The following is a 14,502-nucleotide window of genomic DNA, read 5'->3' as shown; positions in this document are numbered from 1 at the left end:
CGGCCCTCGGTGCTCACCAGTCCGGCCCGCCGAGGGAGGGCGCGGACCACGGCCGCAGCAACGCGTACGGACAGCATCTTTGCAGTTTCTCCGCAGGCGTTACCTCTGCAGCCGCAGCCTCCGGACTGACTGAGACAAAATGGCGGAGCCGCAAAGAAGGTCAAGACAGCCGGCCCACCTGACCCGGAAGTACTGCCCCTCGCGTTCACCACCGCTCTCCCCCGCCCCACGGGGCCACTGTGCATTTTTTGGCAGGTTACTTATTTTTTAAGTAACATTTTTAAGTTTAAACCTCAAAATGAATGATTAGATATATTCCAGCTTTGTCCTGGCATTCGTTATACATTTATTTTTGTCTTTTGGGTCGACCTTGTGGTTGCCCCGGGTGACCACGTGGGTAGCGGAACCTGCTAAGCTAGATGATGAGGGCCTCACCCCGTCTGGGGCCCGGTAGTCTTGAGGACCAGGGTCATTAATAGTGTCGGTAGTGTTAGACCGCGGTTTAGCACGAGTAGCAACAGTGAACAGCTAAACCCCGGGACTGGCCACCAGCAGGGCGTCTCCCACAGAGCCCTTTAATCTGCAGGTCGCTAGCCCCACCTCAGACCCTCTGAGTAGAAAATTTGGGGCAATCTTTATTTTTAACAAACACCTGCACTGTTCCAGGTGATCCGATCTGCACTCAGTTTAAAGATTCCCAGCTTTTTCAGATTCATTCTAAAAGAATCCTGTCAGTGAATTAGAGCAAACTGTTTAAAAATCCTGATAACTGGGGGAGGGAGAGCATCAAGATAAACAGCTAATACATGCGGAGCTTAATACCTAGGTGATGGGATGATAGGTGCAGCAAACCACCATGGCACACGTTTACCTATGTAACAAATCTGCACGTCCTGCACAGGTATCCCAGAACTTAAAAAAAAAAAAAAAATCACAAGGAGGCCTAGTACAGCGATTGCCAGTCCTACTGAGAATTGTCCAGAATCAGAAGTCTTACACTAGGACAGGACAAGGACTCACTTTTTCCTCTGCCAACATCTAGTTTCATGCCATTGGGAACTCTACTTCTTCATTTGGACTAAAACGGAGATGATGAAAAAATGCTTTCTATGCTTACCCCGATGGGTTTTTTTTTTTCTGCACATAATTACTATACTGAGATTGTTGTGATATATGCAGGATTTGTGTGTATGTGTGATGCTGGTTATGTCATAGTGGAGACTTATTAACGTTGCCTTCACTTTTCTATTTTTTCATTTATTTTATTTTATTTAAGACGGGCTCTCACTCTGTTGCCCAGGATAGAGTGCAGTGGGTTTATCACCATTCATTGCAGCCTCGAACTCCTGGGCTCAAGCAGTCCTCTGACCTCAGCCTTCCAAGTAGCTGGGACCACAGTGGTGCACCACCACACCTGGCTAATTTTTTTGTAAAGCTAGCAGGGGGTGGGGGTGTCTCACTATGTTGCCCAGGCTGGTCTCAAACTCCTGGCTTCAAGTGATCCTCCCTCCTCAGCTTCCCAAAGTGCTGGGATTACAGGCGTGAGCCACCACGCCTGGTCCACTTTTCACTGTTTGGAGAAGCATTTTCAGCTCCATCCCCCAAATCCTGGCTTACACCTAAAACCTGAATTTGGGTGAGGCAAATGAATATCTGGGCTACAAGGGTCATCTCCTGAAACATGGCTTGTAAGCATGTAATTGGCCATCCTTTTCTCTAGTATTCTACTAACTTTTCAAGGTAAGCCATGGGGAAATAGAGCAACAATTCTCCTGGGAATCAGGGGTAGAAAAAGGCTGTCCAAGTTGGGTGCAGTGGCTCACACCTGTAATTCCAGCACTTTGGGAGGCCAAGGTGGGTGGATCACCTGAGGTCAGGGCTTTGAGACCAGCCTGGCCAACATGGTGAAACCCCATCTCTACTGAAAATAGAAAAATTAGTCAGGTGTGGAGGTGGGCACACTGTAATCCCAGCTACTGGGGAGGCTGAGGCAGGAGAATTACTTGAACCCAGGAGGCGGAGGTTGCAGTGAGCCAAGATCGCACCACTGTCCTCCAGCCTGGGCAGTAAGAGTGAGACTCCATCTTAAAAAAGAAAGAAAGAAAGAAAGAAAAAGGCTATCCAAGTAAAATAAAATACAGAGACGAATGCTCCAAATTTAAAATATTTAGGAAGCAATAATTGCCATTCAGGGCATACACACAAACAGGGTGGTCTTTGGTATGTCAGAAGAACAAAGAGATGGTTAGAGGTTTTATTTTTGCAAAAGAGAAATGTAGCCAGAAACAGTGGCTCATGCCTGTAATCCCAACACGTTGGGAAGCGAAGATGAGTGGTTCACTTGAGCCCAGGAGTTTGGGGCTGCAGTGAGCTGTGATCACACCAGTACACTCCAGCCTGGGCAACAAAGCAAGACCCTATATCAAAACAAAAACAAAAAAAGAGAACTGTTACATATTGCTCTTTAAGAAAGTTCATTGTCACTAGTAAGGTTTTGGGGAGCTGGCAAGTTTTGATTGGCAAGCGATGGCAACTAGGTAAAACGACTCTTAAGAGTCACTGCATTGTTTTAGCAGTTAATTAGATAAAACTGGTTTAGGTTACAGCAGGCAGTTTCAGCAGTCAGGCTTGCAGATAATTACATTTTTGGAGCAATGTTATGTGCCCTGAGTACTTTTTTTCCCTTTACCTCTCGAAACTGTTTTAGTTGGGGATGACAAGAATGACCCAATCAACTTTCACAAGCTAACAGGAAAAAATATAGTTTATAAAAACAACAAGGCTGGGCGTGGTGGCTCACACGTTATCCTAGCATGTTGGGAGGCCGAGGCGGGCAGATCGCCTGAGGTCAGGAGTTCAACACCAGCCTGGCCAACATGGCAAAACCCCGTCTCTGCTGCAAATTCAAAAATTAGCTGGGGGTGGTGGCGCACGCTTGTAACCCCAGCTACTCGGGAGGCTGAGGAAGGAGAATCGCTTGAACCCGGGAGGTGGAGGTTGCGGTGAGCCAGGTGGAGGTTGCAGTGAGCCGAGATTGCGTCATTGCACTTCAGCATGCACGATGGGAGTGAGACTCCATCTCAAGACGACAACAACAACAACATTAGCCAGCATGGTGGCTCACACCTGTAATCCCAGCACTTTGGGAGGCTGAGGCAGGTTGATCACTTGAAGTCAGGAGTTCAAGACCAGTCTGGTCAAGATAGCGAGATCCCTGCACCCCCTGCCCCATCTTTACTAAAAATTCAAACATTAGCTGGGCATGGTGGCACATGCCTGTAATCCCGGCTATTTAGGAGGCTGAGGCATGAGAATCACTTAAACCTGGGAGGTGGCGGTTGCAGTGATCACTGCACTCCAGCCTGGACAACACAGTGAGATTCTGTCTCAAAAAAAATATATATATACAGGGATATTTTGTAAAATTTGTAGTGATAAAAGTGGACACAAGACATAAAGATAACTTTTTTTGCCCCATACTGAAGGGCTGCACCAGTTTATCTGAAATTTGGTTACAGAGCAGAGATATAGTTAGTTTTTGTTTTGTTTTGTTTTTTGTTTTGAGGCAGGTTCTCACTTTGTTGCCCAGGCTGGAGTGCAGTGTCTCAATCTCTACTCACTGCAAACTCTACCTCCAGGGTTCAAGTGATTCTCTTGCCTCAGCCTCCCGAGTAGCTGGGATTACAGGCATGTGCCAACGTGCCTGGCTAATTTTTGTATTTTTAGTAGAGATGGGGTTTTGCCATGTTGGCCAGGCTGGTCTTGAACTCCTGACCTCAGGTGATCACCCGCTTCAGCCTCCCAAAATGCTGAGAATATAGGCATGAGGCACTGCGCCCAGCCAGAGCAGAGATATATTTGAAGCAAAAGGAATAAGCAACACAGGTTGGCTGTGGCGCCTCATGCCTGTCATCCCAGCACTTTGAGAGGCCCAAATGGGAGCATCACTTGAGGCCAGGAGTTCAAAAACAGCCTGGACAACATAGCGAGACCCTCTTTCTACAAAAAAATACAAAAAGTTAGCTGGGTGTAGTGGTGCACACATGTAGTCCCAGCTACCCAGGAGGCTGACGTGGGAGGATTGCTTGAGCCCAGGAGTTCAAGGTTGCAGTGAACTATGATCACCACTGTACTCCAGCCTGGGCGAAAGAGCAAGACCCTGTCTCTAAAAATAAAATAAAATAAAATAAATAATAAGTAAGCTTGGCTTGCTAGTAAGTTTCCTTTGAAAAGAAAATCATTTTAGGCTAAGCGCGTTGGCTCACACCTGTAATCCCAGCACTTTGAGAGGCTGAGGCAGGCATATCACTTGAGGTCAGGAGTTTGAGACCAGCCTGGTCAACATGGTGAAACCCCCCGCTCTACTAAAAATAAAAAAATTGGCCATGCATGCTAGCGCAAGCCTGTAATCCCAACTACTAGAGGGGCTGAGACAGGAGAATTGCTTGAACTCGGGGGGCGGAGGTCGCAGTGAGCCAAGATCATGCCACTGTGCTCCAGCCTGGGGGACGGAGAAAGACGCCATCTCAAAAAGAAAAGAAAATGCCATGCGCGGTGGCTTACGCCTGTAATCCCAGCACTTTTTTGGGAGGCCGAGGAGGGCGGATCACGAGGTTGGGAGTTCAAGACCAGCCTGGCCAATGTGGTGAAACCCCATCTCTACTAAAAATACAAAAATTAGCCAGGCGTAGTAGCACTTGCCCGTAGTCCCAGCTACTTGGGAGGCTGAGACAGAAGAATCGCTTGAACCCAGAAGGCAGAGGTTGCAGTGAGCTGAGATCATGCCACTGCACTCCAGCCTGGGTGACACAGCGAGACTCCGTCTCCAAAATATAAAAAAAAAGAAAAAAAGAAAATCATTTTAAATATGCAAATGACTTAGGAGGAAGATATTTGGTGCTAAACCTGATCCACAATTTGATATTAAACCACACTTGACAGAAAGTTGAGTATATGATCCTTCCTTTAGCTATCCTCTTTTCCTAGTAACACAGTACCCAATAGGAGGTTGCTGATGGCAGTGTGGAGACCAAAACACTCAAATGGAGCCAGAATGTTTGGTCACCTTCCAACTCTACTACCTAATCTTGAGCAAGTCATTTAATCCTTGTGTATATGTTTTATGTAAAAATGGGTAAAATAATACGTGTCCATTTATTTTACAGAGACCCTGTAAGAATGAAACAAAAATATAAAAACATATTAAAAAGTTACCTTGCTATATAAATATATATGAAGAACCTCTCATGCTGTTTAAATACAGGGTGATGGAGGGAGGAGAGAGACTTAGGGAAGGCAAGAAATGAACTGAACAATGGCTGAGCAGCAGTGACAGTACCAGCAGATCGACGCCGCTAAAAAACATTTTCCTGGCCGGGCGCGGTGGCTCACGCCTGTAATCCCAGCACTTTGGGAGGCTGAGGCAGGCGGATAGCCTGAGGTCGGGGGTTCGAGACCAGCTTGGCCAGCATGGCCCGTCGCTACTAAAAATACAAAAATTGGCCGGGCGTGGTGGCACATGCCTGTAATCCTAGCAGCTACTCGGGAAGCTGAGGCAGGAGAATCGCTTGAACCTGGGAGGCAGCGGAGATCGCGCCATTGCACTCCAACCTGGGCAACACAGCGAGACGCCATCTCAAAAAAAAAAAAAAATTTCCGTAGTTCTTAGGTAGGGGGAACTAACGGACCAGGTTAAGATTGCCGCAGCTCATATTGCCAAGGTAGAATATAAATTCTAAATGGATGCAATCAATGTGGAAGAAACACAAACATCTTGCTAACCAAGAACCAAACGTTTCAAGTACTTTTTTAAACGACAAGTGATTCAAGCGAGAAATAAAAATAAAAGAAAGAAAAAACAACCTGGTTCTAGGCTGCTCTATTTCTGGTAGTGGAGATTATACCGCGGAAGGCGGGAAGAGCTGGGAAGTGGCAAGGAAGCCAGGCTTGCGATGCCAGAGCCTTGGACCAGCCTTGCACAGGCGCTCAGCGGCCGGCAGCCCCAGGAAAAACCACAACTCCCAGAAATCCCGGACCCGGCAAGGGGCGGGTGCCAACGGCGTGTGGGCGGAGCCTAGGGAGTGAGCGGGGCGCATCTCCAGCGGGAGCCGCAGCTATGGAGCCACTGGAGGAGAGAGAAACACAGGTGCTGTGGCGGGAATGGGGCTCGGTGGCCTCCTGGAAAACGCGTTTTTGACACCCCCGCGCCGCCAGCGGGTCTCCTGCGCGCGCCACGTCTACTTTTCTCTCCCGTATTCCACACATCCGTCTTTCAGTGCTGCAGTTACTATCTGCAAGCCCCCTTGTGCTTAGACCCTCCTGAAAAATGTCTTTCTCTTCCTGCCCGGGCCTCCCCTTGTTTGGATCTGGCCTGGGAGAGGCGTTGAGCAGCCCCTGGCGACAGACTCTGGAGTGGGACTTAAGAAGCCAAACCCGCCTTCCGGTTCGCTGCTCACCCCGATGCTTCCACATCTGAGCGGCTTCCGCGCCCTGCATCCCAACACTGGGAGCCTCCCGGCGCGGCGAGGCGTCTGGGGATCGAGGGACAATTGCTTTTTTCAGGCCATGCACGGTCTAATAATGCTTTCTCACTGTTCTATTAAGCTTTAAGGTTTTTCAAGGGGGGCAAATTGTTAGCCTGTACTGCTTTTGTAGATTTGGGAAAGAACGGATAGTTCTCTGGTAATTTTTAGTCTTGTTCATTGTGTACTTGCTCACTTTTTATTTTGCTGATATCTAGTATCTCCCTAAAGACAAGTGAGGTTGTGAAGTAGGCCTCCAAAATAGTCACAGAAAGCATTTAGTTTGCTTTTGATCACTTCTTTGTCATAATCTCATCGAGCCATTACAGTAAACAAGGCTTATAATATTTGTCTTTCTTTTAATGGTTAGGTTGCTGCGTGGTTAAAAAAAATATTTGGAGATCATCCCATTCCACAGTATGAGGTGAACCCACGGACCACAGAGATTTTACATCACCTTTCAGAACGCAACAGGGTCCGGGACAGGGATGTCTACCTGGTAGTAGAGGACTTGAAGCAGAAAGCAAGTGAATACGAATCAGAAGGTGAGATTAAGTCCAGAGTTTTGAACGAGAATAAATAGAGGTAACCAAATTTTATAACTCTAAAGTATACAGGATTAATTTACTGTAGACTACTTGTTTTGCTCCTTTCTTTTTCCTGGATTTTTCATCCACTGTGTTATAGTAGTAACTTTCTTTTTTATTATTGTTTTATGTTATATATATATATTTTTTTGAGAGGGGACAATCTTGCTCTGTCACCCAGGCTGGAGTAGAGTGGTGTGATCTCAGCTTAATGCAGCCTCCACCTCCTGGCTTCAAGTGATTCTTGTGCCTCAGCCTCCCAAGTAGCTGGGACTACAGGCCTGCACCATCACGCCCAGCTAATTTTTGTATTTTAGTAGAGACAGGGTTTTACCATATTGGCCAGGCTGTTCTCGAACTCCTGACCTCAGGTAATCTGCCTGCCTCAGCCTCCCAAAGTGGTGGGATTACAGGCATAAGCCATCCTGTCCGGCCGGTAGTAATTCTCTAAATAATAAATGTTATTATACTAAATACCTTATTGGTACTCCGATAGAAAAATAGTAAGCCTTAAAAGAGTCTAAACTTGTTAGCCTGACACACAAGATGCCTTGTGGTGTTTTACTTACCTATCTGTTTGGTCCATTTCTGGTCTCCGTGATTTAGTCATATGAACCTATCAGGACACCTGAGGTGGTGGCCATGAAATATGAGACTTGGACAAAATTACCCTATGACTACGTATCAGGAGATTGCATTCGAATTTTCTGCTGGGCATATATAGTTTGAAAAAGTGCATTCACGATGCCTATTGTTTTTATAATACAAACCACAAAAGTAAAGATTGACAAAAATCTTTTTAGATACGAGAATATACCAAAGAGAGAGGAAGTGAGGCCTGCATCTCCCCTATGTTTAACCAGATGTATGGTATTTGTTACATATGATATTTTGAATATAGTGCAGTTTATATTTGATTCTATTGCATATGTGCATTTTTCCAGTTTTCTTTTAAAAATCAATATACAGCAGGACCAGGTACAGTGGCTCACACCTGTAATCCCAGCACTTTGGGAGGCCAGGGTGGGCGGATCACTTGAGGCCAGGAGTTTGAGAGCAGCCTGCCAAGATGGTAAAACCCCGTCTCTACTAAAAATACAAAAATTATCCAGGTGTGTGGATAATTTTTGTGTGCTTGTAATCCCAGCTACTTGGGATGCTGAGGTGGGAGAAATGCTTGAACCCGGGAGGTGGAGGCTGAAGTGAGCAGATATCACACCACTGCACTCCAGTCTGGGCAACAGAGTGAGACTCTGTCTCATAACAAGCAAACAAACAAACAATTAATTAAAAATTAACATATGGTAAAATTGACTTTTTGTTTTTGTGTACCATGTTAATACACTGAGAGTGTAGAACCACTCCCACCATCTGAAATCACACACACAATCAGGATGCAGAACAGTTCCATCACCCCAAAAACCTCCCCTGTGCCACTCCTTTATAGCTATATTCTCCCACATATGTGCTTTTAAAATTGTCTTATTTTTAAATGATTTTATTTTTATAATTATTAAAATACAGTACAGAGAAAGGGACTTGGAGCCCAGAAAAATCTCATTTTATAAGAGCTTTCTTTTTTGTCTATCATATACTATAACCAAAAATCTAAGCATTTCAAAGTAAAATTATTTATGTCTGTCCTTAAATACCTTTCAGGGTGATACATATTAAATAACAAATGTTCTAACTAATGTGAGCAAAATTTTAACACAGTTTTTTCTGTTTAGGTATCTAGAAAAGCATTGCCACCATTGATATCTGATAACTCTGTGCATCATTACTTCTGTTTTCTAAGTTTTTCCTTCTTTTATACAGTGAAAGTGTTGAGCAGAAAATGAAAAATATGTGGAACTTTATAACAAGTGTACATTCATGTGTATTGGTAAAGAGTTTCAGTTTCTTCTGTTTGCAATTCTAAAAACTGAGTAGTAACGCCATATATAACTCTCTGAACTTGAATGACCTTTGAGTTAAAAATAATCCAAATCATTTTTTAGGTGCAAAGCACAGTTCTTTACAGCACATGAGATTGGAACATTTTGGAAATATTTGCAGGAATTGGGAAAGGACATAAAACTTTTAGACGAAGTTTTTTTCTTGTTGTTTTTGTTTTTTATAGTGGAGAGATAGAGTCTTCCTATTTTGCTCAGGTTGGTCTTGAACTACTGGGTTTAAGTGATCCTCCCACCTCAGCCTACCAAGTAGCTGGGATTATAGGTGGACACCACGTGCCTGGCTGTACGAAGATATTTAGTCATGAGGAATAAAGATGAAACTATTGAAACTATTTATTCTTCATGCCACCGATTTGTCAGTTGAGGAGGCAAATGAAAAGAAATTGCCCTGGCTAAAACCTCCAATACGGTGTTGGACAGAATTGGCAAGTGTTCTGTCGCTCTGTCACCTGGGCTAGAGTGCAGTGGCGCAATCTCCGCTCACTGCAACCTGCACCGCCCGGGTTCATTTGATTCTCCTGCCTCAGCCTCCTGAGTAGCTGGGATTACAGGCAGGCGCCCACCACACCTGGCTAATTTTTTTATTTTTGGTAGAGGCGGGGTATCACCATATTGGCCAGGCTGGTCTCAAACTCCTGACCTCAAATGATCCACCCACCTTGGCCTCCCAAAGTGCGGGGATTACAAGCGAGGAAATTTACTTATTCCTAGTTTGTTGAGTACATTTATCAAGAAAGGGTATTGGATTTTGTCATTTTCTTTTTTTGTGTCTTTTGACATGATCATGTGATTTTTGTTTTTTATTCTGTTGATGTGATGTATTACATTAATTAACTTTCAGACATTGAACCAACATTTATCCCTAGGAAAAATCTCAGTTGCTCCTGGTATAATATATTTTTTTTTTTTTAATTTCTTTTTTTTTTTTTCTGATGGAATCTTGCTCTGTCACACCCAGGCTGGAGTGCAGTGGCACGATCTCAGTTCACTGCAACCTCTGCCTCCTGGGTTCAAGCAATTCTCCTGCCTCAGCTTCCCAGAGTAGCTGGGATTACAGGCACCCACTACCACACCCGGCTAATTTTTGTATTTTTAGTAGAGATGGCGTTTTGCCTTGTTGGTCAAGCTGGTCTTGAACTCCTGACCTCAGGTGATCCACCCTTCTTGGCCTCCCAAAGTGTTAAGATTACAGGCGTGAACCACCATGCCCAGCCAGTTTTCTTTTCTTATAATGTCTTTATCTGGTTTTGGTATCAGGATAATACCAGTCTGATGGAAAGAGTTGGGAATTACTTTTTTTTTTCTGTTTTTTGGAAGAGTTGGTGAAAAATTGGCATTAATTTTTCTTTAAATTATTTGGTAGAATTCAGTGGTAAAGTCATCTGCACCTGGACTTTTCTTTGTTAGAAGGTTTTTTATTGCTAGTTCAATCTCTTCACTTGTTGTAGGCCTATTCAAATGATCTGTTCTTGAGTCAGTTTTCGTAGTTGGTTCATTTCATCTAAGTTTCCTAAGTTGTTGATATACAATTGTTTTTAGTATTTCTTTATAATTCTTTTTATAAAATAGGTTGGTAGGACTGTCCTCGCTCTCATTTCTAATTTGTCTTCTCACTTTTCTTCTTAGACAATTTATTTATTTATTTATTTTTTGAGACAGAGTCTTGCTGTGTCACCCAGCTGGAGTGCAGTGGTGCAATCTCAGCTCACTGCAACCTTTGCCTCCTGGGTTCAAGTGATTCTTCTGCCTCAGCCTCCCAAGTAGGTGGGATCACAGGTGTGTGCCACCATGCCCGGCTAAGTTTTCTATTTTTTTCAGTAGTGTTGGGGTTTATCCATGTTGTTTAGGCTGGTCTCGAACTCTTGACCTTGTGATCCGCCCACCTCAGCCTCCCAAAGTGCTGGGATTAAAGGCATGAGCCACCACTCCTGGCCTTATTTATTTATTTATTTTTGAGACAGGGTCTCACTCTGTCTCCCAGTCTGGAGTGCAGTGGCGCCATCACATGAGCCTTAACTTCTGGGACTCAAGGGTTTTTCTGCCTCAGCCACATCCCACACTCCTCATGCCCGGACCCCCTTCCCACCCCAACTCCTGAGCTTAAGCAGTCCACTCATTTCTGCCCCACAGAGTGCTGGGATTACAGACTTGAGCCACTGCCAGGCCTCTGCCTCTCCATTTTGTTGATCTTTCTAAAGAGCCAACTTTTGCTTTCACTTTTTTTTCCCTATTGTTTTTCTATTCTCTATACTATTAATTTCCACTCTATTTTTTTTCTTTCCTTTTTTTTTTTCTTTTTCGAGACAGAGTCTCACTCTGTCACCCAGGCTGGAATGCATTGGCATGATCTCATCTCACTGCAACCTCCGCCTCCCGGGTTCAAGCGATTTTCCTGCCTCAGCCCCATGAGTAGCTGGAATTCAGGCACAGGCCACCATAGCCAGCGAATTTTTGTATATTTACTAGAGACAGTGTTTCACTGTGTTGCTCAGGCTGGTCTTAAACTTCTGACCCTGCCTCAGCCTCCCAAAGTGCTATGATTTATAGGTGTGAGCAACCACTCCTGGCCCACTCTAATTTTTAGTATTTCATTACTTCGGCTTGCTTTAGGTTTAGTCTGCTCTTCTTTTTTCAGTGTCTTAAAATGGAAAGTTAGGCTATTGATTTGAGATCTTTCTTCTTTGTTAAAATAGGAATTTACAAGTATAAATTTCCCTCCACATGCCGTTTGCAATGTATTTCATAAGTTTTGTTGCATTGTATCTTTATTTTCATTCTTCTCAAAGTATTTTCTAATGTGTTTGATTTAATCTTTACCTGTTGGTTATTAGGAGTGTATTGTTTAATTCGACTTTGTATTAGTCCGTTCTCACACTGCTATAACGAACTACTTGAGACTAGGTATAAAGAAAAGAGGTTTAATTGACTCACAGTTCCACGTGGCTGAGGAGGCCTCAGGAAACTTACAATCATGGTTGAAGGTGAAGGGGAAGCAAGGCACGTCTTACTCACTATGCCAGAGCAGGAGAGAGAGAGCGTGCAAAGCTGGAAGTGCCACACTTTTAAACCATCAGATCCGGTGAGAACTCGCTATCACGAGAACAGTAAGGGGGACGTCCGCCCCCATGATCCAGTCACCTCCCACCAGTCCCCTCCCCGACACGCGGGGAGTACAATTCAACATGAGATTTAGGTGGGGACACGGAGCCAAACTATATCACACATATTTGTGAGTTTCCTAAATTTCTTTCTGTTATTGATTTCTAATTTCATTTCATTTTGACCAAAGAATACCTTGCATTATTTTGATCCTTTTAAATGTATTAACATTTGTTTTATGGCCCAGCATAAAGCTATTCTTTCCTGAAGAATGTTCCATATGCCCTTGAGAAGTATGTATATTCTCTCATTGGGTGAAGTATTCTTTTTCTTTTCTTTCTTTTTTTTTTTCCTGAGACAGAGTCATGCTCTGTCGCCCAGGCTGGAGTGCAGTGGCGTGATCTCGGCTCACTGTAACCTCGCCTCTCGGGTTCAAGCAGTTCTCCTGAGTCAGCCTCCCAAATAGCTAGGATTACAGGCACATGCCACCACGCTCAGGTAATTTGTGTATTCCTAGTACAGACAGAGTTTCAGCATGTTGGCCAGGCTGGTCTCAAACTCCTGACCTCATGATCCGCGCACCTCGGCCTCCCAAAGTGCGGGGATTACAGGAGTGAGCCACCACGCCCTGCCTCAGTTGCTTTTTTGAACAGTTAAGAGAAGAAAGTAGAAAAAATATGCATGTATGTTCTCTTTATAATTCCATAGTTACCATTACTTACAGTCTTTGTTTTTTCATATGCATTCAGATTACTATTTGAGGCTACTTGATTTCAGCCTACAAAACTTCCCTTAGTTCTTGTAAGTTGAGTCTGCTAGCAACAGATTCTCTCAGTTTTTTTCTATCTAGCAGACTTTATTTTGTCTTTTTTTTTGACACAGAGCCTTGCTCTGTCACCCAGGCTGGTGTGCAGTGGCATGATCATAGCTCACTGCAGCCTCAAACTCCTGGGCTCAAGTGATCCCCCTGCCTCAGCCTCCCAAGTAGATAGGACTACAGATGTGAATCACCATGCCCAGCTTAATTTTTTAATTTTTTTTTTTTTAGATGGAGTTTTGCTCTTGTTGCCCAGACTGGAGTGCAGTGGTGCAATCTCAGCTCACTGCAATCTCCGCCTCCTGGGTTCAAGTGATTCTTTTGCCTCAGCTTCCAAGTAGCTGGGATTACAGGCATGAGCCACCACACCTGGCTAATTTTGTATTTTTAGTAGAGGCAGGGTTTCATCATGTTGGCCAGGCTGGTCTTGAACTCCTAACCTCATGTGATCCACCTATCTGACCTCTCAAAGTGTGGGATTACAGGCATTAGTCACCGACCTGGCCTTTAAAATTTTTTTGTAGTGGTGGAATCTTGCTATTTTGCCTAGGCTGTGCCTTCATTTTTTAAAGGTAGTTTTGCTAGGTATAGGATTCTTGGTTGAAGATTTTTTTTTCTGTTTGAGCACTTTGAATGTGTTATTTCACTGTCTTCTGGCCTACATTATTTCACCAAGAAGTCAGCTATTAATCTTGCTAGGGCTTCTTTGTAAGTAACAGGTAGTTTTTCTATTGCTGCTTTCAACATTTTCTTTTTTTTTTTTTTTTGAGACGGAGTTGCCCAGGCTGGAGTGCAGTGGTGCATTCTCGGCACACTGCAACCTCCACCTTCTGGGTTCAAGCGATTCTCCTGCCTCAGCCTCCTGGGTAGCTGGGACTACAGGCGCGTTCCACCATGCCTGGCTAATTTTTTATATTTTTAGTAGAGACGGGGTTTCACCGTGTTAGCCAGGATGGTCTTGATCTCCTGATCTATCCAGCGCGGCCTCCCAAAATGGGATTACACGCATGAACCAATGCACTCGGCCTCAAGATTTTCTTTTACTTCAGCATTTTTTACTTTGATATGTCTGTTTGTAGTTCTCTTTACATTTATTTTACTTGCATTTGTTGAGCTTCCTGAATGTGTATATTATTGCAGAGCATGGTAAATTTTCAGCATTGTTTCTTGTTATATTATTAATGTTATTATTTTTGAGACAGAGTCTCACTCTGTCGCTCAGGCTGGAGTGCAGGAGCGTGATCTCGGCTCACTGCCACCTCTGCCTCCCCAGCTCAAGCAGTTCTGTCTCAACCTTCTGAGTAGCTGGGATTATAGGCATCTGTCACCACACCTGGCTAATTTTTGTATTTTTATTAGAGACGGGTTTTCGCCATGTTGGACAGGCTGGTTTTGAACTCCTGGCCTCAAGGGATCCTCCCACCTCAGCCTCCCAAAATGCTAGGATTACAAGTGTGAGCCACAGGGCCCAGCCCAATTTTTGTATTTTTAATAGAGATAGGGTTTCATCATGTTGGCCA

General features: G+C 44.3%; 2 protein-coding genes across 2 annotated transcripts in view; one reads left to right on the top strand and one right to left on the bottom strand.

Annotated features, from left to right (window-relative positions):
* The window catches only part of ATP5A1 (ATP synthase, H+ transporting, mitochondrial F1 complex, alpha subunit 1, cardiac muscle), a 26,484-nt gene extending 26,159 nt beyond the window's left edge, over positions 1-325 (bottom strand). The window contains exon 1 of the mRNA XM_011978098.1: positions 18-325. Within this exon, the coding sequence (XP_011833488.1) occupies positions 18-245 (228 nt within the window). The 5' untranslated portion in view covers positions 246-325. The remainder of the gene's footprint in view (positions 1-17) is intronic.
* Positions 326-6,106: 5,781 nt separating this feature from the next.
* HAUS1 (HAUS augmin-like complex, subunit 1) overlaps positions 6,107-14,502 on the top strand; it is a 63,143-nt gene continuing 54,747 nt past the window's right edge. The window contains exons 1-2 of the mRNA XM_011978085.1: positions 6,107-6,145; positions 6,892-7,066. Coding sequence (XP_011833475.1) covers positions 6,116-6,145; positions 6,892-7,066 — 205 coding nt within the window. The 5' untranslated portion in view covers positions 6,107-6,115. The remainder of the gene's footprint in view (positions 6,146-6,891; positions 7,067-14,502) is intronic.

Source organism: Mandrillus leucophaeus, unplaced genomic scaffold, assembly GCF_000951045.1.
Source record: "Mandrillus leucophaeus isolate KB7577 unplaced genomic scaffold, Mleu.le_1.0 Scaffold189, whole genome shotgun sequence".
Taxonomy (NCBI): Eukaryota; Metazoa; Chordata; class Mammalia; order Primates; family Cercopithecidae; genus Mandrillus; species Mandrillus leucophaeus.
This window is presented reverse-complemented; position numbering and strand designations above follow the sequence as displayed.